The 27,860-nt window shown below is 41.2% G+C and overlaps 1 protein-coding gene across 2 annotated transcripts in view; it reads right to left on the reverse strand.

Moving 5' to 3' along the window:
* LOC117872658 (protein cordon-bleu-like) overlaps positions 1-27,860 on the reverse strand; it is a 181,057-nt gene that overhangs the window by 81,855 nt on the left and 71,342 nt on the right. Inside the window, exons 4-8 of one of the 2 annotated variants that reach the window (XM_034761342.1) lie at positions 16,559-16,766; positions 15,129-15,357; positions 12,895-12,939; positions 7,917-8,011; positions 2,902-2,985 (exon numbers count right to left, since the gene is read on the reverse strand). In XM_034761342.1, the coding sequence (XP_034617233.1) occupies positions 2,902-2,985; positions 7,917-8,011; positions 12,895-12,939; positions 15,129-15,357; positions 16,559-16,766 (661 nt within the window). The remainder of the gene's footprint in view (positions 1-2,901; positions 2,986-7,916; positions 8,012-12,894; positions 12,940-15,128; positions 15,358-16,558; positions 16,767-27,860) is intronic. The other variant, XM_034761343.1, reaches the window with a different exon arrangement.

Below are 27,860 nucleotides of genomic sequence, written 5' to 3' on the forward strand. Positions count from 1 at the left end.
TAGCAGACCTATATATATCTAATCTCAACTATCCCAAGACTAGATTTAGTTTTCTATCAGATGTCTGGTGTTACATACTATGCAATGATTGAGTTAGAAAGAAATGTATTATTGGAATCTAGAGTTTAAAAGCTACAATAAAACAGTTTTAATTATTATTATTATTAATACATATTAATTAAGTCCCATTCCCATCAAGTATATATACCTGAAAAATGATGAGTGACTAGCAAGAACACAAAATAGAAAAAAATATAAACAAAAATGCAATGTGGTCCAATACACATCAGCTCTAGGGTTTAAATATGTTGATAGCTAATTCTGTCTCCTTTACATAAAAAAAAATAAATACCTATAGTTCTCTGATGTTGGATGTTCATAGATATTATGGTCAGAGGGATCATTTTAATCTCTAGTTTGATCTGCTTCGTAACACAGGCTGTACAGTTTCATCAAATAATTCCTGCATCAAGCCCTGGCTGCAGGGCCGGCTCCAGGGGTTTGGCCGCCCCAAGCAGCCACACACACACAAAAAAACCAAGCCGCGATCGCGACCTGCGGCGGCAATTCGGCGGAAGGTCCTTCGCTCTTAGCGGGAGTGAGGGACCGTCTGCCGAATTGCCACCGAATAGCTGGACCTGCCGCCCCTGTCCGGAGTGGCTGCCCTAAGCACCAGCTTGCCAAGCTGGTGCCTGCCTAGCTGAGCTACAGCATACCTTTTAGAAAAACATCCAATCTCTATTTAAAGATATCAACTTATGGAGAATCCACCACAACCCTAAACAACTTGTTCCAATTATTAATTACCTTTAGTATAAAACATTTGCACTCTATTTCTAGTGAGAATTGTTCTCGCTTCAGCCTCCAGCAATCAGATTTTGTTATGACTTTGTGCTAGATTAATGTAAGGCCATGTAGACCATGGTAAAGTCATTTTGTAACCTTCTCTTTGTCAAGTTGAGTCGTTTGAGTTTCTTTTGGCTATAATGCCAGGTCTTCAGCAGGTAAAAAGATGTGTTCTTTACTTGTGTTAGCTTTCAAGTGGTGATAACCTAAAGAAGACGAGACAGTTTGTAGTTTTCATACATGAACAATTTGAGTTAAAGGGTATACCGCAATCTGCTAACTCATGTTAAAACTACAAACTGCCTTGTCTCCACTAGGATTTTACCTTGTTTTAGTTATCACCTTTTTTATCTAGTGAAAGCACACCGTAAAAGGCATGATTCCAGACCACAAGTTATTGCAGCTCTTTTCTGAAGTTTTTCTCACTGGTTTCAGATACATGCGTTAGGATGGAGATGCAATACTGCTGAGCAGACTACTTACACTTCTCATAATATGAATTTTCTGAGGAACAACTCGCATACTTATATTTTAAGCATGTGCATAAATTTTATCAGGATGCAAAGTAACATAGAAAGCTAGCTGCAAACGCGTGAAGCAGTGAACAATACCCACATTGTACTTGAAGATTAATTGCTCTTTGGAGGAAAAAAAATAAAGGATTAATCACTTGACCTAAAAACGTTCCAGTTATTGAACATTGGCACATTACCTCTGATTTTAAGATTTGTTTGTACCTGAAGTTATATTGTTGTGATTTTAAAAGAAATAGTTAGTGTTTGGGGTAATTTTTAAAACTGTTCTTTTCTTCCAGTGTCATAAAGTGTGATTCGATCAGTCACATCCCATACAAAAAGAAACGTAAGGATGTAGGCCCAGGGATAGCACAAAGTGTAAATGAAGGAACTATGGCTATGTCTTATTGCAAAAAAGTGTGGTTTATAGTCAGATAGTTGTCTCAATGTAAAATCCTTGTGTAGACAAGGCACAGATAGGTGTTATCCAGATGTTGCTAGTTGAAGTCAACTCTATACCCCTTATCAGGGGTGTACTTTGACTAGTTACATCCATATAAAAACCATCTTTGCCTCCACTAGGTCTTTACATACCTTTTTTGAAGTGAAAATATGGCCTATACCCCACCCATCCTGTAACACCATCATTAGCTTTTCTGTACCTGCCCCTGTGATTGAGAAAATTCTCTCTGGACTTATTGAACTACAGTTTTCAAATCTATCATCCACCCACTCCTGCCATATGTGCTCCATCCATTGCTCCTGTCTTGGCCTCTTTTTCACGAATGTCCCCATTTCGAAATTGCTCTATCATTTGTTCTGCCTCAATGATCTGACATTTTCTTCCCACCCCTTCCTCTTAGCCAATGAGCTGCACAGTTTCAGCCTGAGCATCACCTCCCCAGACACTCCTTCCTGTCTCACTAAGGGGCTGTGAGAGCTCAGGCTCATGTTTCAGTCATCTGAGATGTCACCAATATGGTCTTCTAAAGATTTTGAAAAGTCCTCCAACTAAAAGGTAATTATTGTGATTAATAATTAGTTCATAGATTATAAGGCCAAAAGACACAACAGTGAGCATCTAGACTGATATCTGGTATAATCAGTTAGCGTCTAGGTTCTCCAACTATCTTGCCACAGTCATCTATCAGAAAGAGCACCTAATATTTCTAATGTTAAAAACAAAAGCAAAAAATCATTTATAAAAAGGTATTTGGAGCCACACTGATGCACCAAAAAGGAGTGCACCAAGCCACAAATGAAACTTATTATTTGTACACAGTTCAGCATTACAGTCCATGGGTGAAATCCTGGCTACACTGAAGTCATTGAGAGTTTTATTTGAAGACACCGTGTTGCATTTTAGGTGGTCAGAAAAGCCTGAACTGTATGTTAAGACATCCAAGTATTGGGGCAACCACACTATAAAGCGCACTACTGCTACTTTTTTTAGTCAAGCAGCTGGAATAGCGTCTGCTGATCTGAACAGTCTAAGGAGGCAGAAGCAGCAAGAGCATCTATAAGCCATGTTAGTACTTACATCCAAGCTCCTTTCACTAGCAGTTGTAGAACTAAAACCATCCTCATCCCCATAGTTACCGTCCAGCCTCAAACGATCTTCTGTCTGCAATACAAACAAGCAGCCTATACCAACATGGGAAAACAAACAAAACAAGGCGTAACTGTGCCAAATTAAAGCACCAAACCTGGGCAAGACCAGGACATTGAACTAGCACAGCTGCATTGGACTTCTTTTTTTTAAAGAAATATTGACTAGTTTGCAAGATCTCCCTAGTATAGCCAAGACCAGAGAAACATATGAACAGAGAAACCTAGGAACAGCAGAAAAAACAAACAAATGCAGGAATTATTCAGCATGATGAAAGAAAAGATGAGCTTGTAGAAAATGGATACTGAAGAACAAGGATCACATTGCCACTGATTCTGCTGGGTGCACAGGGGAAGGGGAGCATGCAGGGGACAAGCACAACATCTGTCTCTGTGAGTAGGTACTACTCATCTTTGCTGATTCCAATGAGCAGACTGGCCAAGAGAGGGGTGGGGAGAAACTGAGCTGTGGCCCTGCAACCCCTTCACAATAGCCTGCAGAGTAGAGCAATAAGCAGCCCTATGGTCCCTGTAGGGCCGGTGCAGCTGCGTTTGGCTCCCTTATGCAGGGCTTTGTGCAAAGCATACAATCTAGCCCTAAGTGTAAAGTGTGTGCAAATCAGAATGAATCTAAATACTTGGGAAGCAGAAAATCAAGCAGCGAATAAAGTCTTGAATGGAATCTTGAGAACGGAAGGCAAGAGAACTGTGACTTGAGAAAGACCACTGTAAAAGGATAGAAATTGCTTATCTTCAGTGTTAGCAACAGGAAAGAACTGTTAACTGGATTTTTAAAATATATTTTTCATGCTTTATTTTTAAAGTGTCTGGTTTCTCAGACTGTGTGTAGCCAGTGACCCAGGTAGTGAAGACAAGAATCAGGACCGGGATTCCTTTAAGCTTCTTTGAAAATCACAGCCAAGAATGTGTTTTTCTTTTGTCCCTAGTTTATGAACACTAGAGAGAGAAAGGAGTTTGGAATCCTGCATAGTTCATGAATAACTCATCCCCATCCCCAGTGGATGTCATAAAACCAAGGTTGTAATCATAGAAATGTTGCAAGTCAAACCTGAGGAAAACCAAGTGGAATACCAAGAGCACACAATTCACAGCAGAGATTTTTTTTTAAAGTAAAAATTATATGCATAGTAATATATTATAAACAAGCCATCCAGAGGAAGGATGGTCCTGCAGTTAAGTCATTGGACCTCCCCCTGGGTTCAGTTCCCTGGTTTGTTATATACTTTCTGCTGGGCAAGTCGTCTTGGTGCTTTAGTTCTTTTCCCTTTAGTTCTTTACCTGTAAAGTAGGGATAATTTTCTCATAGAGGATAGCAACACTTGCTTGACCTGCTTCCCATCCCTTAAAACTACCAATTTGCAGGTGTAACCAATAAGAATTTTCAGATGGATCCAGAAACTCAACTCAGGACAGATTTTCAAAAGCGGTCAGCATCCAGCAGTTCCCATTGTTCTCAATGGAGCTACTGGCTGCTAAACTCTTACAAATATCTAACCCCAACTGTGGTTGCTGAAAACTTCTGACAGCCTAATTAGCATTTTAGAAAATCTGACCCTAGGACACTGGCCGGGTTTAAGCTAAATACCAGTGAAGTACAAGCACATATTTCTTAGTATTAGTTAATCAAATATATTTATGAACTTCTGAGTTTACTGCTCCTGCCTTAGGACCAATTGAGACTTTGGGCTATAGAAACATGAAACAAAGTATTCCTTTTCTACCCTGGTATTATACAGGGGTGAACTTTGTAGTACTTTATTATCCCATTCAATTGGGAGTGAACACTGTATCCAAGGTTACCAAAAGTTTCAGTTATAACCTGGTGTTTTCACACGTTCCCGACTTCCTGAAAAATTCACCTGCAAGTTTCCTGCAAAGTCTCTGTGACCAAGTGTTTTTAGAAAAGTTTCTTCATCAGTGTTTGAGTTCTGCAAGGAAGAAAAAAAATATTCCCCACACTTTTCCCTTTCAGAACTTTACTGCTACATTTTCCTCCTCAGTTACGTTAAAAACGCTTGAAATTTGACAGTTGTCATAAAATGTTGGCCCCCGTGAAGTTAATGGCAAAACTGTCAGCGGGGTCAGGATTTCACCCTTGATGTGTAAAAAGACCCCAATTGAAAAACAGTGTTGCCAACTCTCACAGTGTTATTGTGAGTCTCACCAATATTTGATATTTTTCTTAAAAGCTCCAGGATTCATGTGATTAGGTGAGAAACTCAGCTTTAATTTAAGAAAAAAGGTTCCAGCTCTCATAGTTGTAGAGAAAAGCTTAAAAAAAATGACCCAAGTGCACCCTAAAGGCTCAGAAACAAGGTGGCAGAGAAAGTGAGCCCCCCAATTTTTTTTTTAAATACTTCATGATTTTTAAACCAGTCTCATGATTTTGGAATGCTTGGGCTTGGCAATACTGCAGCTGTGCATAAATTAATAAAGTTAAAAAATATATAAAATTGGCTGCTGTGTATGCACAGTATAAACTTTCCAGTATAAGTTTGCACTTATAAAAAATGTGCTGTACATATGCAAGTTCTTTCCTAAACACACTCTGATCAGTATTGGTTATTAATGACTTACGTTCTTATGCTACATCACCATCCTTACCCCTGTCACAATGGAATGGTCTGTTAATAAGAACGCTACATGCTTATCTAGGGTCAGATTTTCAAAAGAGCCCATTAACATTGGATGCCTCCCTTTTTGGTTGCCCAGTGTGGGACCTCTGGATTCTGGTTTTTCAGAGGCTGAACAGACACAGCTCCTATTAACTTAACATGGAATTATGGTATCTATCCACTACATGCAAGTGGATACATATAGGTGGACTGTTATGCCCACAAGGAGTCTCCCTAACTTTTATGAGATGCTGCAGGAGCATAAGAGTTTGCCCATGCACCTCTTTGAAGGAGTGGGGTCTTAGGTGCGCTATCCTTGTAGATTAGGAGCTAGATTTTCAATTACATAAGTACTCACATATTGATGTATGCATACAACACCTGATTCGCACACACCCAGCCCCCATATGAACTTACAAACTGGGGTGTGTAGGGCTGCAGAGTCTACATGTGCCCAAGCTGGGCATAAGTCAAGTCCTCTTCTAAAGCTCCTCCTAAATCTATTGGTATATAGCAGGGGTAGCCAAACTTACTGGCCCTCCGAGCTGCATATGACAATCTTCAGAAGTTTGAGACTAAGGAACACCTGACGGGAGCAGTGGCTCGGCGCTTCAGCCCCACTCCTGCTGAAGACCCGAGCCCTGGCAGATGTGCCCCACAGGGCTGAAGCCCCAAAGACCCCTCTCCCCGCTAGATAGAAACCCCTACTCCACCACCTCACTGCAAGGCAGAAGAGGTCTTGAGCTCCACCCCCACATGTCTGGTAGGTGGAGAATGGGGCAGGGGGACAAGGGGCATGGGAACCGCACTTTAATGGTAAAAGAGCCGTATATGGCTCGCGAGCCACAGTTTGGCCACACCTGCTATACAGTACCCTTCATGCTAGAGTGGATTAAGGCAGTAATCTGGGATCCATGCTTGGTCTGAGGGAGCCAATAAGAAAACAGGAGGCTACTGAGATGGAGGGGTCTTGGGAGAAAGAATTTATTATGTGGAAGGAACATCAAAGAGTCCTTGAGGAAGTTGTGGGTTTTAACTAGACTCCAAATTCTTGGTGCATCCTATCTCCAGTTAGGGCCTTGTTCCTCCACCCAAGGAACTGAAATCCCACTGACTTCAATAGAAGCAGGACTGGGCCCTTCATTGTAAAAGGCAACTAGAAAAAAAAGCAAATAATGGGTTTGTGCTTTTTTTTTTTTTTTAAACACTTCCTTATCATGTATGAAGAAAGATTGAGAGTTTGTTGCTTTTCCTCCCTTTCTTTTTTATGTTGCGCTCCCAGAAATGTTGATCTTGTCCATTCTGGTTTTCCTGGAGGCATGGATAGATGTCTGCAGAACTGGCAGGTTTGTGACATCACAGATTCAAAGGAAGAAAAGTCTGAAGGCTTGTCTACACTTAAAATGCCACAGGGGCACAGCTGAGCTGCACCACTGCAGTGCTTCAGCACAGACACTTCCTACACCGATGGGAGGGGTTTTCCTGTCAGCATAGGTAATTCAACTCTCTGGGAGACAGTCCATGTCTGTTTACACAGGGACTTAGGTCATTTTAACAACACCTCTCAGGAGTGTGGATTTTTCACACCCCGACTGACACAGTTAAACCGACCTAATTTTCTAGTGAAGACCAGGCTTGAGTTACTGAGAGTGGAAGTGACTTATTTGAAACTGCTTGTCATTGTTAATGCCTATTGAACTCAAAAGCTTAACATTTAGAAGTGAATGTGTTTTGTTAAATGTTCAACACACCCAACTACTTCAATTAAGGGCTGAAAGACCTGTACAAAAACTGGTAAAACAGGATTTGAGACTTCTGATCTTTCTACAGTAAAAAAGCCTAGCAGGCAGGAAAACTGCCTTTTAAAATTGAGAAACACATCTTTCAGGCTTCAGCAAAACCAAAATAAACCCATTTTTTAATTCTTGTCCTGCTCACCTTTAACTCTGTTCCCAGAAGGAAAACTTCTTCAGCCTGTCAGTGCATCACAGTTTGATATTAATATAATGCATGTGGGAATTGCATTGGATTTTTGGATATTGAGGTTTTACACCTGAGACTATTTTTGTAATCTAAAACATGGTGTTCCACTTATCAGACCCTCTTATGAATGGCCATTAAATATTGCTCAGTCCTGCCTCCTCAACTCACTTGTTGATCAAAATGATTGTGCTTGTGAATGTAATGTATACATTTGTGGATAAACAAATCCTTGAAAGAAGAAATGTAAAAGGCACCCTAAATAAAGGTAGAAAGAAAACAATTCTCTTTAGCACAATATAAAATAGGTAATGGTTTGCAGAACCCTTACCTTGCTGCTTCTTTTATTAACTTTGAAAAATCCCAGAAATCCTCTCTTTTCTTTTTCTGTTGCGTCGTTGCTTATTGAAGAATTTTGACTTGATTCTGAAACAATTATATTGGGTTATTTTTTACACTCCCAAAAGCACAGTTATAAACCCAGAAGTTTTAAAACCCCTTTACTCCCTGAAATAAAAGTTGTGTGTGAATAGGGGTGATCATGAGGCAAAATAATATAATTAAGTAACAGATTCTGGATCCTCACTTGGATCAGATCCTCTCTCATTTAGGGCCTGGTCCAAAGCTCTGAAGCCAATGGGAGTCTTTCCATTGACTTCAACAGGTTTTGGATGAGACCCATTGTAATCCTGAGTCTCAGGACTATGCATTACACACAGGAGTAAGGGGTTGTAAGATCAGCCCTGAAGTTGTCATTAAGACACTACCACAGTAATTTAGGGCGTGTGTCCTTGTAAAACACTACAGTGGCACAGATGTGCTGTAGCAGCTGCACCGCTGTAGCACTTCAGTGTAGACATTACCTATGCTGACAAGAGGGATTTTCCCATTGATTAGGTAATCCATCTCCCTGAGAGGCAGTAGCTAGGACAACAGAAGACTTAGTTGAGCTCAAAAAACACAGCTCAGGGGTTTGGATTTTTCACACCATGGACCAACATAGTTAACTCAACCTAATATTCCTAGTGTAGACCAGGCCTTAGTCTTTGAAAATGGTTTAAAAGTACATATTAGGAGTCAACCCTCCCCACCCCACTCCCAACGATGCTCCTTTAAAAAAGTGATTATAGATTTTTAACAACCCACTGGCATGGTTCAAACCCATCAGAAGCCCATGGAAAGACTCCCATTGACATCAGAGGGTTATGGATCAAGACATGTAATAGGAAAAGTAAACCTTCCTGTGGAAGCAGAAGCTCTTTAGAGACTGATCTTGCAACCTTTACTCATACTAGTAGTGCCATTTAATAACCTCTTTCTTGGTATTTCTATGGATATTTTAGGGGAAAGGTGACGTAGGTGTGGTTCATGAGCCAAACCGCAGCCCAGAGAGTCCATGTCTTCCAGGCTGCCGTGTCTTAGATACAGAAATCAGCCTTGAGCTGACTAGGGGATTGCATATCCCAAAATTCACTGCTCTATACTCATCTGTTTCACTGGCAGCTGGTGGTATAATGAACAATATGATGCGACCCTGCATTACATAGCCAGCAGCCAATAGGAAAGGCCATTCTGACATCAAGAAGCTGAATTCAATACAACAGTTGAACAACTCTGACCACCCAGCTCTGATTAATGATAGTTCCCCACCCCTCAGCCATTTGCTCTGCCACTTTAAAGGCCTGATCCAATGCTCATTGAAACCAAAGCAGTCATTCTCCCATTGACTGTAGTGGGCAATTGATCAGATCCTAAATTTGGCCCTCTAGCTCCTAGCAAGTTGTAATAGTCTTGATGTTTGCAAAACTTTTAACAAAACCGAGAAAATTCACAAGTTAAAAAATACTTGCTTGTTTTGTAACATGAAAAATAAGCAAAATGACCTTAAATTATTTTTTCACCACAACATGATACATTTCACAAAGGAGACTCTTGTAAAACTTTTTGCATGTCATACAAAGCATCACATTTTCATTAGAAAGTGTTAAGTGCATACAGCAGCCCAAAACACAGTAGAAGAGTAAATATGATTAACAGATTAAAAACAGAACCACACACCATCCTTATTGAAGAAGAAAATGCCCCTCCAGCTCAACCAAAATACCAGCAATAAACTATATCTTCCTATATGGACTACTAAGCATTGCCTGCATTCATTGGTCTGAAATTGCTATCCCCGTGCTTAGGGCTAGACTCTGATTCATTGTGAATAAGGGCTTCACAAGCCATCCCTTAATATTTAAAAGTAAAGACTGAAGGCCAAGTGGAGTTAATGGGAGCTATATGCAAATGTATGGGAGCAATTGGTCCCAAAAGTTGAAAGGGAAATACATGTTTATTAAGGAACATCTGCACTAAACACACACTATGGTCCCAGTCCTACAATCAGATGCGCATGGGCAGATCTCTGCATCCAAGAGAAGTCCCCTTGACTTCAATGGAACTCCCGTGTGGGTGCACCCGGGTCCTCCCACATGGATCAGCTTTCCAAAGTATGTCATTTCCATGGTGAATTTACAGACTGTCAACAGCTTTATTATAAATCCCTTAAAAATTTTACACAGAGATGGGATTTCAGACAGACATTGTGTATATTATTTCACATCAACAAAGAATTCAGGGCAAAATGTTCCTCTTAAGTCCATATGGCAGATCATGATTGATACTACCCTCTCTGAATAGGAGGACAATGCAAGTAAAGACAGAGAATGCTGAAGTCAAGGGATGAAATCATGGCCCTATTGAAGTCAACAGTTTTGCTACTGATTTCAATGGGGCCAGGATTTCATACAAGGTCCTCAATATGAATCAGAACACTGTGCTTATAATATTTTTATGAAATTTGAAAATAACCCCCACTTTTTGTTTCGGAATAATGTACAGTAAACACAAAAGAACACCGAGGACTACTTTTCTAAGTTGGGAAATTTTAGATGCACTTGCAAAATGAGTGCCTGCATCTGTTGTGTCAATATTCACATTTGTGTAAATCAAACAGCCATATGCACATGTAACTGGGTAAATGTCCAAGTATGTACATGTTTGCACACATATTTTACAGGCACAGTTTAGAAACCAATGGCTGAAATGGTTTTGGTTTCAAATCTTTTTCCTAGGTTGTTGTACAAAAAAAAACTTGGCATTGGTTTTTAAAGCAAAAATGTATAATGGAAAAGCTCACAATCACAATGATGTCTACGGGTATGCCTACACAAGCTTCAATAATACCCAGTGATTGCAAACTAGACATCTTGTGACACTGCACCCCATATTCTTCACAGTGATATTATGATATGATTATGACATAATTATAATGTATTTTATGCAAGATAAGTCATGTGAGATGTCACTGAAAAGGTTATGATTCGCTGAATATGATTTTCCTGTTTGTATGCATGTATCATTTTTGTATCTGAAGTTATGAATATTGACGATGTATCTATATTTCAAATGTAGTTGCATCTGGGTAATGCCCACTAGACAAGATGTTTGTAGTCTAGATAGCTGTGTGGAAAGGGCCTATTCAAGATAATGGGCCATTAGGAAAAAACAATAGGCCTTAGGAGAAGCTTATCTCCCACCTGGGGAGCATTCCTGAGAACGCTACAGACAGCCTCTGAGTAATGGCTGCTATGACTCTACAAAGGCCTGGTCCACACTAACTCCCCACTTCGAACTAAGGTATGCAAATTCAGCTACATTAATAACGTAGCTGAATTCAAAGTACCTTAGTTCGAACTTACCGCGGGTCCAGACACGGCAGGCAGGCTCCCCGGTCGATGCCGCGTACTCCTCTCGCCGAGCTGGAGTACCGGTCGACGGCGAGCACTTCCGGGATCGATCCCAGAAGATCAATTGCTTGCCGCTGGACCCGGAGGTAAGTGTAGACCTACCCAAAGATGTGATGTAACCACATGTCTCTAGACTCCATCTTGGGATATCAGTGTTTTTCCACAGACCGGTCTGGGAACCAAGCTTTGAAACAAAGGGTTCCCGCCATATGCAAAAGTTATATAAGGTGCGGAGTGACATCATCTGGTGTGCTTCACTACCTACCCAAGGAGACTCCTGGAAACACCTGAGGAACAAAGACTGAACTGGGGAAAGTGCTGGACCTAGACTAAAGGGATTTTTAGCCTGTGAATGGAATACCTAGGGATTCCAAACTGTAAGCAAGCACAGCTTGCCCCTTAAGAATCTGCAGCCTACTTGTATCATCTCTTCAGGTGAGAATCTGCTATTCATAACCAATCTAATTAGTATATTAAGTTTAGTTCGCGTCTTTTATTTGCTAGGTAATCTGCTTTGATCTCCTTGTTATCCCTTATAATCACTGAAAATCTATCGTTTGTAGTTAATAAACTTGTTTTTGCTTTATCTAAACCAGTGTGTGGGAATCATAACTTGGAGCAAAAGGCTGTTGCATATTCCTCTCCACATTGAGGGAAGGGGCAAATTTTGAGCTTACGCTGTACAGTTCCCTGTGCAACGCAAGATGGAATAATTTTGGGTTTATACTCCAGAGGGGGTACCTGCCTGAGGAGCTGGGAGTAGCTTTCCCATGCAGGGGCTGGTCAGAGAGCTTGCTTCTAACTGCAGCTGGATGTTTCCCTACCTGTATGTATGTTGGTGAAAGGGCAGGCTGGAAGACTTTGTAGCTTGTCACAGCAATATGGTGTGAGAGAGAGCCCACGCAGGACCCCTTGATGGGTCAGGGGCTTCAGTGGTACTCCACTTCCAAGTGGCACACTGGGGGGAACCCGTCACACATCCCCTAATACAGTGGTCTCAATTAAAATGTCATTGTTTATCCACAATTATCGCACACATGAGTATCTCAGCATGTTTTTTCCAGTTCAAAACGAAGGTACAGGTAAACCCCAATTAGTTAAATGCCTCCAGGGCAATCAAAACATTCTCATTTTGCTCATATCTGAATTTTGAAATCATGAGACATATCAGAATTTAAGATGATCTGAATTCAGATATCACATTTTAGATTACAGGCATCTACCAGGATTCCATGAATCAGTATGTGATAAGGTTTTAAAATATTAACATTTTAATGGAAACCATTCTATGACCAATATATTTTCCCTCCTGCCACTTTGGCCAGAAATGCAGGCAAGTGAAGCAGTCCATCTGTACTGAAAATAATCACTGTCTATTATATAAAACAAATAATGCAAACAACTCTGTTCCCTGTAGTATTTTATGCCATGACCTTGCAATTTTGTTATGCTACCAGAGCCATGCTAAAGACAACCTGAAGGGGAAACTTATTTCCCCCAAGCATTGTTGTACAGTACCTCTATAGCTTAGAGAAGGTTCAGACTGAGTTTTTGATGGAAGAACTGGAAAAGGCAGGCAATGAAAAGACAAGAGAAACCACATTAACTTTCTGACACATCACCTGGTAAACCACAGATACTATCTATTACCCTTAATATTTGGTCTTCAGAAACACCATAAAGAAAGGTGTTTTTTTTTTCCTGAAACTGGACATGCAAGGCTGCTGTTAGAAGCAACAGTGCACTTATCTGAGTTGGTTGTTCTAATTCTTAATCTTTATTGAAACTGCTTCAACTTCTAAGAGAAACTATGTAACCAGGTGGAAGCAGAGTTTCTCTTTTAACAAAAGACTTAATAGAACTTTAGAATGAAGTGTTGGTGCCTCAAGTGAGGAGTCACTCAACTAGAATTTGCTCTTACACACAGTCTCTGTTTTGAGCACATCCAATACCATATTTAGGGTTACGGGGGGTTCCTGCTAATGAGATAAGATGCTGGAACAATCCATTTTGTCGACCTGATAATTGAGATGGGGCCCTATTCTGCAGCCCAGATGAATTGGTTACTGCCACTGAATTTAATGAGAATTTTCCTTCTGTAATGACTGCAGGGTAGGGGAAAACTTGATACCAGCAAAACCTTGGGGGAAATATTGTGTTTGCAGGATCACCCTGGGGAAACTCCACTAAAATTATTTATTTTTATTACTCAAGACTGACACACAGACAGGTAGATTTGAAAAAACAACAGAAAAGAATGAATCTTGCAGAAATACGCTTGGGCTCAGATGTAATATCATTCTAATGTAATGGTTAATTGAGGAACAAAATTTAATTTCTTGTATCAATCACCTATGCAATGGGTAATATTTGTAATATTACAGTCTGCTCCTATCCTATCCTACCAAATCCTGCAAATGGGTCTAGCATGGACTTCAGTGGGGCTCTTCACGGGTACAAAACGTGACCCTGATTAGGGCCAATATTGTACCTAATGCACTTTGCCACTTTTCTGGTCCAAATATTAAATTAAAAGAAAAATGTTTTAAGAAGGCCCAGACTCATTATTCTAGCGAGAAGTCTCTAAAATATGCCATGTTATAAGGATGAACACTCTGTATGCTTAACATGCTGCTCCAAAGTGGTTCACTGTAAATATGTTTAAATAGAAGAGAAGTAACATTTGAGTTGTGGCACTTTAATTTGTGGATGTCTTTTTAGAGCCTCTCGCCATTTCAAAGATAAGGAGATACTTAGTTTACTTAAAAGCCTAAACTCATTGAAATGTAGATCATTTCAGGGTAAAACTGCTATTTAAAGGACGGATTTGAAAGAAGAGACCAAACGCCAACATAAATAAATGACTATATAAATAAAAAATAAGCCTGCCTAGCACCATATGTGGTGGCAACATTATCTAAACAATAAACAATGACATCAACTCTGTTGGAAGAGCTACTCAGTGAGAGAAAAATGAAAGAAACAATTTTTAATGAAGATCATTTTTTGTTAGTAAAAAAAATAGCACTTGGCAGTGTCAGCCTAGGATGTTTAAAGCACATTTAATATCTATACTCTCTGATCAAAGTGCTGTCTGAACAAACTGAAGTCCAGGTAGGTGGCATTAGAACATTGTTTAGAGGAGGAGAGAAAACACAAGAGAACATGATTTTAAATAAAAATACCTCATTGGTTCCTCTTCATTAACAGTAAATAGCTTTGTTCATTGGAGAAATTGCTTTGGAATTTAGCAGCAATTATTTCTCATAAGCCCTGGTCTATTTCTGTTCCTCTCATTTCTATCAGCTGCTATGATGATGGCATGTTAGCGCTCCCTCGTTCTTTGTGTCACAGCACAGGTGGATGAGCAGCTCTGTCTGGATACAACACCAGTGCCCTGTGTGCCCCTGTTGACAGCAGCCCTCAGGGGCTACAAGGCTCCTCCTTTTGTGTTTAGACTGAGCCAATCACGTCTTTCACAGCTGTTAGCCTCTACTGGCATGATGCCTGGGAACAAGTCACGCTATTTACATTCTGGGGACTCCTGGATGGCAGCTGAATGCACTGTTATCCTTGCCACTGCTACTGGCCTTGATTATAAAACATGAGTAGCTCTGTAAAGCTGACATGAATGTCACCCTTCTATTTAAATCTGGTTTTAAAGCAACGAAGATGTAAATACTGATCATGTGGCATGTGTAACCGTTGGTATATCACTGAAGCCATAGCAGATGTGGTTCATCTAAACTCACCTCTTTTCCTATCCCAGGCATACAATTCCTTTATTCCTAACTCGTCCAAGGACTTTGTAAGTTCCAGCTCTTCCCCAGTGATATTGTCCCTCAGGAGGACGACATGCTCTGGACTGACCTCGCACTTTTCACAAATGGCTGGGATTATGCTATGCAGAGGCACCTCGGGACTAACTCGAACCACAGCCTTGTGTGTCTTCAGGTAATTCACTACCAACCTCATGGATTTCTGAGAAAGCAAAGGAAACAGACAGATACTGTCAGGCTTTATGTGGGTTTCTCCACACCGACCCCTATGTGCTTTATAGTGACACAGAGCAGGTACTGAAGACTTGTTTTGCCTTGATCCTTCCGGTGCAAACTTAGTGACTCAAATGGGAAAACTTGCTATTGGACAAGATCTTAAAAAAATCTCCACGCAATGATTCACGAGGACGGGCTAATAAGAGCAAACTCAGAGGCAGCCGTGCATTAGGAATCCTACTGTAAATAAGCACCACCATATTTGAATGGCATTCAAAGCATAGACAGTAAATACCTGGTGGAAGAGTGAAAAGTAAAGTTAATCAAATGGGAAGGGGGAAAAAAATCTGTTCCAAACCCAGATACTGGCAAATAAAGATTTTAATTCAAGGAGCAGAAGGGGAAGAAATTTTGGCCCATATTCTGGGTCACACGAAGGCCCCTTTGTACTGATACACCTGCCTAAAAGGGTCATAAATCCAAAAGAGCTTGCCAAGTAAGGATTCTCCAGTTGGAGAACAGCAGCTCTTATACCACGCCCCTGCTCACAGTCCCTATACAGGACACGTGGCCAAGGCAAAGGAGCTGTAGCCAGAGCGCTGCTTATTTAAAACAATGTAATTTTTCAGTGTCCATAAGTAGCTCCCTCAGTGATATTTTAATGTGATCATGCTCTGATTCCCATTAATGTTTATATTTCAGAGAAAAAATAAGTCTTTGGAAGACAGTTAGCTCCAAATCTCTCCCAGATGGTGAAACTTTCCATTTGGTTTAAGGTTTGTTGTCTTCTTGATAAAGAACCTTTACTTATAGAATATACTGTATGTGCAAAGTCACTACATAAAGAAAATAGGTGAAACATCTTAAAATTCACTTTAGGGATTATTTTCAGTTTAAAAACTTTATTTCATAAATGTCCTTTCAGATTCTGAGTCATAAGGATTTAATCTGCCCTAAATACTATATTTAACCTTATTACTACAACAGAATGCTTGTATCCAGAGTGAGTAATAGTAACTTTAGCAGTTTAACAGATGAGTGCATCAGTCTGTACACAAGCCTCCCCCATCCTGATTTAAAGATAAAAAAACAAAAGCGGGTGGAATAGGGAGTATCAATTACTGCTTGAAGTCATACTAGCATAATGATGGTCCCATAGCACTGTTCTAGCAGAAGGCAGTACTGACCTCAGGGATCCTAGGTGGAGGTCGTTTTGTCTTCCCTTCAGGAACTTTCTCCTTCAGAAGTACTGTCTGTACATCCAGCGCCCCAACCAAAGTATTAGGCTTATAACTCAAAGGTTCCATCCCACAAGCCTTCAACTCAAGGGTATGGTGAGCTGGATTCAAGTGGTATCTGCTGCACAAATCCACCAACAGATCCATCACGGCTTTACTGCAAAGAAAAAAGACTCTCTGTAATCACAGGAAAAACTACAAAGTTGCGGGCATTTTACTGCAGGGTGATAGGGCCTGAAGCAGCAGCCCGGCTGTGTACATATCCCAAGTTCAGCATTTCAATTCTTCCTCCTCAAGATGGTTAAAAACAGACTAAAAATGTTACGAATTACATATTTTCCCCACTGCAGTGTGTGTGTTTGTGAGCCTTTGATTAACTACACATTGTTAGACAGACACCAGAACTCTTACAGCATAATCCAATAGTACTCAGAGCATAAACCAAGGGTAGGCGGAGTGCACCTTGTCTGCTAAATGCCCCCATAAAGTTCTACAATCCAGTGGCCCTCATCCTTTCTATGGGCTTGAAGAGCACAGAGATTACATGTCCCAGTATGCAATGTTCCACATTGACGGGAGCAACCTGGTCAGTCAGATAAAAAGCGCTTCGGTCTGGGATCTGTAATCTCCATGAGTGATGTTTTTCAGTGAGAGAGAAAGAAACAAGAAAAACTACATAGATGCTGCACCATCTGGAGGAACAGGCATATTTCCACTATGCACCTTTAACTACACCATTAATTCACAAGCACTACAAGGAGTAGGCACTTAATGGAGTCACTGGGGAATTTGCAAGAACTGCTTTGGCAGCTCCAATAAGTCAGGCATGGAGCTGTTTAGGAATCCTCTCTCCAGTGAGACAAAGGAGTTAGGGATTGAGCCCAACTTCCCTACCAGGATGCACCGGATATAGGGAGCAGCAACCTTGAAGCAGGAGCCAAGAAACAGCCTGAGAGGCTGCTCTTCTATCATCTGTTAGAGATGTTTGGGTTGTGAAGGCTCCAAGTACATTCTCAGATGGAAAACGGACAAGCCTGGGAAATTTGAAAAATCAGATCATAGCTTAAAGAGGAACACTACTGGGGAGAATAAGAAGACGGAAGATCTAACCCTGGTGGTTTTATGACGAGGGGAAACATTTCAGGAAAACCAGGCACTTTAGATAGCTGTGTTCCCTTGTGCAGTACATCATTATGGAAGTACATTTGGAAGTTCCATTGTCTAATATGCGTGCACTGTTTCACATTTTCAAGCATTTAGAATTATATTTTGAAACCATTTCTCCATCCAAATGTAGCAACACACAAATCCATTGAAATATGCATGCACATGTGCAGAACTATAGCACATTCTCACATACACACGTGTGCAGCAGTGAACATCCATAGTTAAGGTTGAGGTGGTATATCTGTCTATCGTGATATAGATATCCATTTGCCTCTTTGTGTAAAGACAGTGGTAAGTAGCTCTCTTTTCAAATAGAATTTGCATATGCTGTTTTCTCTGTCTTATTGCTGCTGTTTCAGAGAACAGAACAATCTGGAAGAACTTAAATTCATAACACCTCGTTGTAAGTTCTATACTCGACTAGACATTTTTATTTAAATAAGATTACGTGTTTCTGCAACACGTAGCATAGCAGTAATTCACACAAGTTTGGCTAACAAACAAAATGCCATCTTAAAAAATGCAAGCTATTTCATTCAAAAAAAATTAGCATAGAGACTGAAAGAAATACTGACCTTCATGCACTTAATTATTGCAGTTCCAGAACACAACTGTAATACTCATGCTGTGGAATCTCATTAAAAGTATGCATTGTGTTCATCAGCACTTTTCTAGCAGCAATCACATTTCCAACAAAGTAGTAGACTTCATACAGATGATATGAAAAAGGCAAATTATGGTCAATCATTTGAGATGAATTCAACTCCAGCAGAGAGAAAAGAAAGCTGATTTCAAATTCTCCAGCTAACTGCTGAGTACAGAGGAGATGGGAACTACATACAGTAAGTATTTCAGATGAGATCTGCAATCCTGTTTCATCCTGCTTATAAATACTCAAAACTGCCATGGAAAACATCCCCAAGCTTCAACTGTACTATTTAGGAGCCCACAGATTAAAAGATAAAAACTGTTAGAACAACTTCAAAGAGCAATTTTATCAAAACGGAAACTTGAAACATTTCCCCAAAATGTCAGCAGAATAAAAACAGAACTAAAAGAAGTCTGTGGACTAAGTGCAGAATTAATAGATTCCCTTATAGACTAAAGTTTCCAGAGAGATAAGAAGTCAAACTAAATGAAGTGGAAGCCCTTTGTACTAAAATTATTTTTTTCTATAGAACTTCACCATAAGCAGAGTTTCACTATCACTGGAAATGCACTTTGTACATTACAATGTACTTCAATATACAAGGAGCATAGTGATCTCTGCATTTTCTGTAAATAGGATCCACAATGCATACCTCACTCACCATCCACAGAGAGGGTTAGCACTATACTGTCTGTATGGATGTGAAAGTTCAAAACATGATTTTCTGATTGTTACTGGTAACTAGTGGACTGGTTCCTACCTCACTTCATTGTTGGCCTTCCGGCAGTTATCTTGATTTTGGAGAGGTCTCTATTTGGCTCATGTTGAAAATCAACTCTTCTAGCTCTTGCTTCTTACTGCTGGAGTTGTACATGCTGTGGAAGCCATGAAGTGCACTCTGTTCGCAGAATACTATGTCAGAGTTGCTCTCAGCCATTTAGACTTGCCACTCTCTTCTGGAGCTCTCTCATTAGGCATGCAAGATGGGATGTGTGTATCTTGCTTTTGGCTGGACAGTAAAGGGTTCAAGCTCCTCCTTTGGGTTTAAAGGAAGAGTCTCTCTCTCTCTCTCTCTCTCTCACAGACTGTCATAAGTGCCAGGCTTGTGGGGAGGAGCTGACAGCTGTGGCCCGTTAGGTAGTTTGTAGGGTGAAGCTGAAAGCTGGGGCTCATTAAGAGGAAACCAAGAGAGTTATGGGTTTTGGTCAGGACAGAGGACTCTTGAAAAGCAGAAGTTCAACTTCCTTTCATGGTGAATAGAATGGATTATGTGCACTAGAGCCAGTGGTTTCTTATTTGTTCCCTGTTATAACCTAGATTTGGACCAATCTGCTGGATTTTGTTGAAAAGGGATCTTTAAGGATATCTTTAGGCCACGCTGCTGAGAAAGGAACGGCTTGCACTGAATTTCCGTGATACAAGATTGAATTAGAATGTGCTCTTTTTGCCTGTCCCATGGGGACCTCTGAAGAAACATTTCCTTACCACGAAGAGAAAGGGATCCCCCTTATTTGCTCCCCACTGCTTTAAAGTGTTGGTGAATCCTTTCCAAGTAGTAGCATCCAGGTGACAGGGTTCTTCCCTATTTCCTCTTTATTTATTCCCACCTGCCCAGTGCCTTAAGACTCAGAAGTAGGCTGACCCTTCTTCCCCATCATCTGGACCTTGCTGCTTTCTTGGGAGCTTGTTACTATCACTTCTAGAATGGCCAAAAGGGGCTTCCTCCATCTCTACCTCTTCATCTTGTCCCCTGGATTCCTGGTGCTCCATTCTGACCATGATTGGGTGAAGCAGGTCATTGCTTTTAAACTCCAGTCTCAGGACTACTCCAGCTCCAGACCTAAGACCTCCTTTCTTTGCCCCCTCCTGCACAAGTTAATCTCTTTTACACTGACTGTCCAGCTAGGATGTACATTCTTTACTCATTGAAGCCAGAACTTGGAGATATTAGAGGGAAGAGTCAGAAAACTAACCAATTATATTTCCAACACTCTTTAGAGATCTGTAAACTCTATAGCACAAAAAGGAGCCAGGAACTGCAGGGAGAAACCATGTTAAGGTTCAAACATGATTGCCCAGGCAGATATTTTTAGCAAGGGACTGTAATTTGGCTCCATATCAATCTTGTATTATTAAACAGTATGATATTCAAAACCAAAGCTGGAAAATAAAGAAGAGAGACTGCTGTATCAGCAATATTTAGCAGCTGACATCCCACTTAGGTACAGTGTGTGGCTCACTTGTCTCACAAGGTACCCCTGTAAAACACAATGAAGAGATTTACAGTTGTGTATTACTTTGAAGATAAAGTAAACAACAGAGTTATTCTGGGTGTGGCCTCAATTTAGTCTCAACTATAAGCATCAAGAGTAGTCAGTTTAAATATACACTAGTACATTTTAGGGGGTGGGGGAGAGATACTCTACTGACAATAAAAACAGGTCCCTGCCCTGTGAAACTTACAAACTAAACAGGTGAATGAGGTAATATCTTTTACTGCCCCAACTTCTGTTGGTAAGAGAGACCAGCTTTCAAGCTTACACTGTGCTCTTCTTCAGGCTTGGGAAATGTCCTCAGAGTGTCACAGCTAAATACAAGGTGGAACAGATTGTTTAGCTGTGTCAGGAGTTAACACATATTTGAAGGGACCATTTAAGGTGAAGTGGCCCATTAACACCCATCCAGTCATGGGGGGGAGAAAGGAAGGCGGTGGTTGGGGAGGGAACAGCTGAGGGGGGTGTTGTTAATAGGTTATAGATTGTTGTAATAAGTCATAAATCCAGTGTCTCTATTCAGTCCATGATTTTTAGTGTCTAGTATGGTTATGAATTTAAGCTGCCAGGATCATCTTTTGAAAGTGTTGTTCAGGTTTTGTTTGAGGATGAGGACTGATAGGTCAGATATAGAGTGAAAAAAGTGTTCACCCAGAGGTGATAGGGTGCTTTTGTCTTTTATCATTTTCCTGTGTCAGTTCATTCGAGAGCGTAGTGATTGTCTGGTTTTACCTATATAGTTGTTGTTGGGGCATTTAATGCACTGGATGAGGCACACTACATGTTGTGATAGGCATATGTAAAAGCCATGCATCTTGAGAGGTGTGACTGCTACAATGATCAACACCCCTCTACACATGGGAGTACATTTCCCAGACCTGAAGAAGAGCTCTGCGTAAGCTTGTCTCTCTCACCAACTGAAGTTGATATTACCTTGTCTCTCTAATACCCTGGGACTGCATGGCTACAACACTGCATAAACTAAACAGGGAACATTCAGCCAAAAGTGGAGTGGGGAGGCGGGGTGACAGATGCCAAAAATTGTCCTTTTGCTTTATATTTCCTTATACTTGTCTATTTTGCCCATTTGCCTATTTGACTTTTGACTGCCTATTGTTGCTTGGAATCTGCCTGGCTGCTCTAATTTTGACTCGCATCCTATTTGCTACTTTGTACTTCAATTCTTGTCATTCAGTTTTAATCCTTCTGTGGTTTTAAGTTTCCTAATTATTTGTTTTTAAACCTCTTCTACATTTAGCCTGGTAGCCCTTTATTATTTGTCAACTATTTCCTCCTATTAACCTGGACGTGGTACCACCAGTATGTACACAAACACCCCCCCAGTCCCTCTCGCTTTAGAACTGCTCCTCTTTAGAAACCATTCTGTGAGATGACTTGTAAGCTGTAGCTGTTATCGTTTAGGTCTTGATCCTGCACTGAGAACTGGGAGAGCAGACCCCCCATATGCCTGTGCAGAGCCTGCTGAAATCAGTAAGACTCCAAATAGGCCCAGGACTCTGTCCCGCAAGGCTCTCAGTGTGGGATTTGGGCTTTAACTTGTACATTTTTTAGGTCAGGGATCTGTCTTTTATGCATTATCTGTGAAGTGCTAGCTTACTGTAAATCACCATAATAGATATGACTGTGGAAGCTTAGCCATCATCCGAGCTAGCTCCCTAGATGATGAAAAAGACATTCTCTGCTTCCCGTCCCATTAATCACCTCTCGCCCTCCCTCGTCCAAATCTGGAGGTTGGTTTCCAAAGTCAAGGATAGTTCAAAATTCCCTGGCTATTCTTCTGTAACACACAGCAATATTATATGCAATGTCCAGCATAACCACTCCTAATGCTGCAGATATCAAACTCCAACAGTGACAAAAAGAGGGCCAGAACATTAGCTAAAGGGTATAGAAATTGTCTCTAGAGTATCTGGTGTATTTCATGAGTATAGCAATGCTGCCGACAAGGTTAGAGAAGGCAGAGAACAAACTGGGAAGAAGAAAAAAGCAACTGTACGCTGTACTGTTAAACCAAGGGTACTGGATGATAGAAAACCACAGCCCTCAGAAACTTCTCCATGGGGGACACTTACTGGGCCTTTTCATGGAGGTATCATCAGGTATTATAATCATAGAATCACAAGAGTGGAAGGGACCTCCAGAGGTCTTCTATTCCATTCCCCTGCACTCACGGCAGGACTAAGTATTATCTAGACCATTCCTGACAGGTCTTTGTCTAACGTGCTCTTAAAAATCTCCAATGATGGAGATTCCATAACCTCCATAGCCAATTCATTCCAGTGCTTAAACCACCTAATAGTTAGGATGTTTTTCCTAATGTCCAACCTAAATCTCCCTTGCTGCAATTTAAGCCCATTGCTTCTAGTCCTATCCTCAGAGGTTAAGAAGAACAATTTTCCTCCCTCCTCCTTGTAACCACCTTTTATGTACTTGAAAACTGTTATCATGTCCCCTCTCAGTCTTCTCTTCTCCAGACTAAACAAACCCAATTTTTTCAATCTTGCCTCATAGGTCATGTTTTCTAGACCTTTAATCATTTTTGTTGCTCAATATTTTTTTGTTCTCAATAACGGGGACCATCTAGGTATAAGGGCCTCATCTTTGCCATGTACAGTCATATATACACACACACACACACACACACACACACACACACACACACACACAGTGTCCCTCTGCAGGAAACTAAACCTGATGCAATTTAAATTGCAAATAATCTCTATCAATAAACACAAGCTATTAAGAGGCCAGGGATTAAAACATTAGGAAGTACAAAAGGGCAGGACAATAGAGGTGTTGTCTCACATGAAGAAAGCTTTGGCGATTCTGCATTAGAACAAGTTTCACGCAAATCTGAAATTCTTAGGTCTGGTCTATACTACCCGCCTGAATCGGCGGGTAGAAATCGACCTCTCGGGGATCGATTTATCGCGTCCCGACGGGACGCGACAATCGATCCCTGAATCGGCGCTCTAACTCCACCAGCGGAGGTGGTAGTAAGCACCGCCGACAAAAAGCGGCAGAAATCGATTTTGCCGCCGTCCTCACAACGGGGTAAGTCGGCTGCAATACGTCAAATTCAGCTACGCTATTCATGTAGCTGAATTTGCGTATCTTAAATCGACTCCCGGCTGTAGTGTAGATGTACCCTTAGAGATATTTTCCACAAATGATTCTTTAATGATAGGACTCAGTGCTCCACTGTCCTAGAACTTGTGCAACAAATCAGCAGGAGAGCTTCCAGTCAAAACTTCCATAGTCCCAATGGGGATATATTGTAGAACTGCAATGAAAGTATAACCGGATTTCATAGTGTATGAATCAAGCCAGTGATAATTCCTGGGGGGGTTATTCTCAGAAGTTCACACACAAAAATGCTAGCTGGAGCACTTGACACATACTGCAGGCACATAACATCGCAATTCAACAGCACACACAGAGGTGGGCAGAGGAGTGTCAGAACTCCCTGAAATATCCCCAGCCCCCCTATCTCTCCTGCTGATGCACCAGGCTGAAGTTGCTCAGTTGGACGTAATGGGCTTGATTCTTCACCACCTTGCACCTTATCTAATCATTTATACCTATGCACAGTGGGTGTAAAAGGATCAAATCAGAATGGTGGCATTTTACACCCACTGTGAGGTACAAAGCTATAAGGAGCCAGGCTCAATGGATCTCTCACAAATGCATGTTCTACACTAGCAACTCGAATGGCGTCACTTCTCATTTACACTTCCCTGCAAGTGAAAGGGGAATCAGCCCCAGTCCCTCCTGTAGTTCACTAATCAAGATGGCTCCAGCTGAGCTGCTACATTGTACTGGTGCATCAGTTGGCCAGTCACAGAAAAGACAGAGACTATGGACAGGAGGCAGGGTAAGACACCGTACAAGGGGACTGGAAAGGGGGCAGAGAGCATCAGATGGGCAGAGGCTGGAAGCGGGGGAGAGACAGAGGAGAAGGAAAGGAGAAAAGGAGAAAATGGAGGGAAAGAAGGAGAAAGGAATGAACGACTTTGTGTTACATAATTATAATGCCTGGAAAGTATTGCAGAAGCCACAGACATCTGCAGAAGGGCCTCAGCAGTGGAGCACGGTGAAAAGGCTGCTTGCTTTCGTCCCACCTGTCTTCTTCGAAGGGAGGGAGGTTCAACATCTTCCTCCCACCCCATGAAAGGAGTGTTTTTCAGCGAGTCTCTGAGCCTTCTACACCCTGTGCAGCATTCATCTGCAGGTAGCTTGCCAGACCTTTCCGTGATGCGAAGTGAGTGTTAGGCCTGCTGTTGGCTAAGTTGTAATTAATGCACTCTAGGCTTGTCCAGTTGGCAACATCCCAGGGTACACAGTGCAGCTGGGATGTTCTACAGCATCCCAGACACATTGTGCTCTCTGGGGCATACTAGAGAAGCCCCAGAAAGGAACTGCAGCAGTGTAAGATCCCAGCAGCAAAAGACCAGGGTGTTGGGAAGGGGAGTCAACCAAACAGGTCCTAAATCTTACAAATGGTTCAGATTTTGTTCAGTTCCAGAAATGGGGCAAAGTTGAAACCAGTTTTCAATTCACTCATAGGAAATACTGGGAAGAGGAGTGAACAACAAGGTGGACTTTCTTCAGATCAATCCAGTTAAAAGTTAAGCTATGGGGATAGTGATTCCTTCCTTTGCTTTCACTGACTCAAAGTGTCTGCTTCAAGCAACTGGTCACACAAAAAGAATATTAGATCTGCAGTTGCTTTAGGAGTGCTCACATTTATTTGCTTTCTTAATGTCTTGTCATCCTTCTTCTTTCAGACCTGCCAGAAGCTTGTGCTGATCTGGTGCAATAAAATCACACATTTAGGTTATCGTTTCAGGACATGATGCGGTAGTTACACAAGAGTACAAGCACTGATTAGTTGTTTAAAAAAAGATATTCCATGACTATTTTGGTACAGGAAGTCTGATTTCCCAAGAGGCAAACACATATTATTCTGGAGTTCACAGGGATTAATTATTCTAAAAGGACAAAACACTTTGTACAATACTATTCTATCACAACACCATTCATCAAGGGCTCCATTCTGACCTCAAATCTGCAGAGTGGCTTTTCCAAATTCTGAAACAACTTGTGTGTTTGAGGAGCTGCCAGTAGCCACAACAATAAAGGGACACTGTCAACTTTAATTGTTTTTATACTTAAAAAAAATCCAATTTCTGATAAAAAGTGTTCTTAATAAAAAGAATAAAGGTCAGGCTATACTACTTAAACATCATTCAAATACATTTTATAAGGACTTCCCTGCTTTCTTGCTGATGTCTAAAAGGGTCTTTTCTGCACAAGAGAAATTGACTATACATAAATACAGTCAAATACACAAAGTGAACAAAAAGAGAGAATGTTTTTTCCTCTCTAGCTACTTTCAGTTATAATAATCTAAGGTATTACTTGTAACGATAGGAGGTCCAATATTTTGAGACAAACGTGATTCTCAAGTGGACAGTTTCCTTTTAAATTGCTCTTCCTCAATTACTCAGCCATCTTTCATGATGCTGATTTCCAGAGGCACATGACTTACTTTGCTGGGGGCAGATCTCAAAAGAGGAAGTGGTTTTACAGCCCTAAAAAGATAGGTTTATAACAATATATAAAGGCAAATTCTGCTTGCAGATTCACTGATATAAATTCTGAATGACTTCCACTGATGTCAGTGGAGTCACTGGTGCTTTACACTGGTGTAACTGAGAGCAGAATGCCACCCACCCGACTCAACTGGTGGAAAACTTGATAGGATTGGTGATGATTGAGATAGCCCCTGAAGAAAAAACAGGGAAGGGAAGAGACACAAGTGCTTGCGGGAACATGGGGATGGCCTCTCTTCTTTCGACAGACACGACTGATACCTGCTGATAGTGAGAGGGGCACAATTTAAAGGTTTTCCCCCCTCCCAACAGCTTGATTCACGCCTCCATCCCACTCTCAATGGCCCCTCCTTGCAGCTCCCAGGTGTTAGCTCCGCTGGGAAAGGCAGCAGTGAACGCAGTGGCTCTCCCTGAAGCTCCCACCTGTTTGCTGCTGCCTTTCCCCAAGGCCACAGCTTACAGCTTGTCAGCCCCAGGAGCTGTCACACAGGGAAGCGGCCTGGCAAGCAAACCCTGGCAGAAGTCTGGGAGGAGGCACATGACTCCACATGTCCCCCCAACACACATCATCTCTGCTCTATCCCTGCACTGGTCAGGCAGAGTAGGAGGGAAACTGAAGTTTGATGAAGTTATGGCCTGCTGCTTAAAATCTATACCTGTTTCTATCCTCATTGGCTGATGTGTACTGATCAACATGCAAAGTCTTTTATGATACCATCTGAAATAGGTGTATCTGGAGTAGGCTTGTATGAACTGAGCTGGCTTGATTAAAATAAGAACTGGCTCAGATGTTTGTCTCAAACTATAACTGAATCCCAAATTAAACATTTTCATACAACTTCTTCCTCCATTACATTTTTACTTTGAAAAGTCTTTTCACTTTCTTGTTTCAAGTAGGCCTGGAAATGGAAGTGCAAAAACTGAAATTGTTATTGCGAGTCTCCCAACCCAATTTTGGGAGAAGTTAAGATAGTTCATATAAAATTCAGAAAGAAGCTGAACTTCTAGGCATTTCTCTCAACTACTTTCAACCTCCAAATCTTTGAAAGTTTGACCAATCCTAACCTAGAGCCAATTTCTCAGCTGTATGCTGATACTTCCCTGTATTCATAGTCACCAATAGGAGTTCTCCACACAGATTGATGGCAATGCATTACATGGTTCATTGAGCATAATTTATTTCACGCCCTTGCTGGAATACAGTTCAGCTTCCATAAATAGTTAGCCTATGGGGAACAGTCTGTCTATAGATGATGGTACATTTTCAGCTAACTTTCAAAGGCTAAATCCAGCACCTAGCAACTTTTGGCGTATTTCCAACATCCCCGGACCACCTTGGGCCCACAAACCAAATGACTGGATTCCACTGATCAATATATACAATATTAGCACTAGCCATGGTAGGGATAACAAACATCCATGAAAATCAAAGGCAGGTTATGGTATAAATCAAAGGCAGGGTATGGTATTTCAAGTGCAAATAGCTACTAAATGTATTTTCCTTTTTCATTCACTCCCCCCCCTTT

Source organism: Trachemys scripta, chromosome 2, assembly GCF_013100865.1.
Source record: "Trachemys scripta elegans isolate TJP31775 chromosome 2, CAS_Tse_1.0, whole genome shotgun sequence".
Classification (NCBI taxonomy): Eukaryota; Metazoa; Chordata; order Testudines; family Emydidae; genus Trachemys; species Trachemys scripta.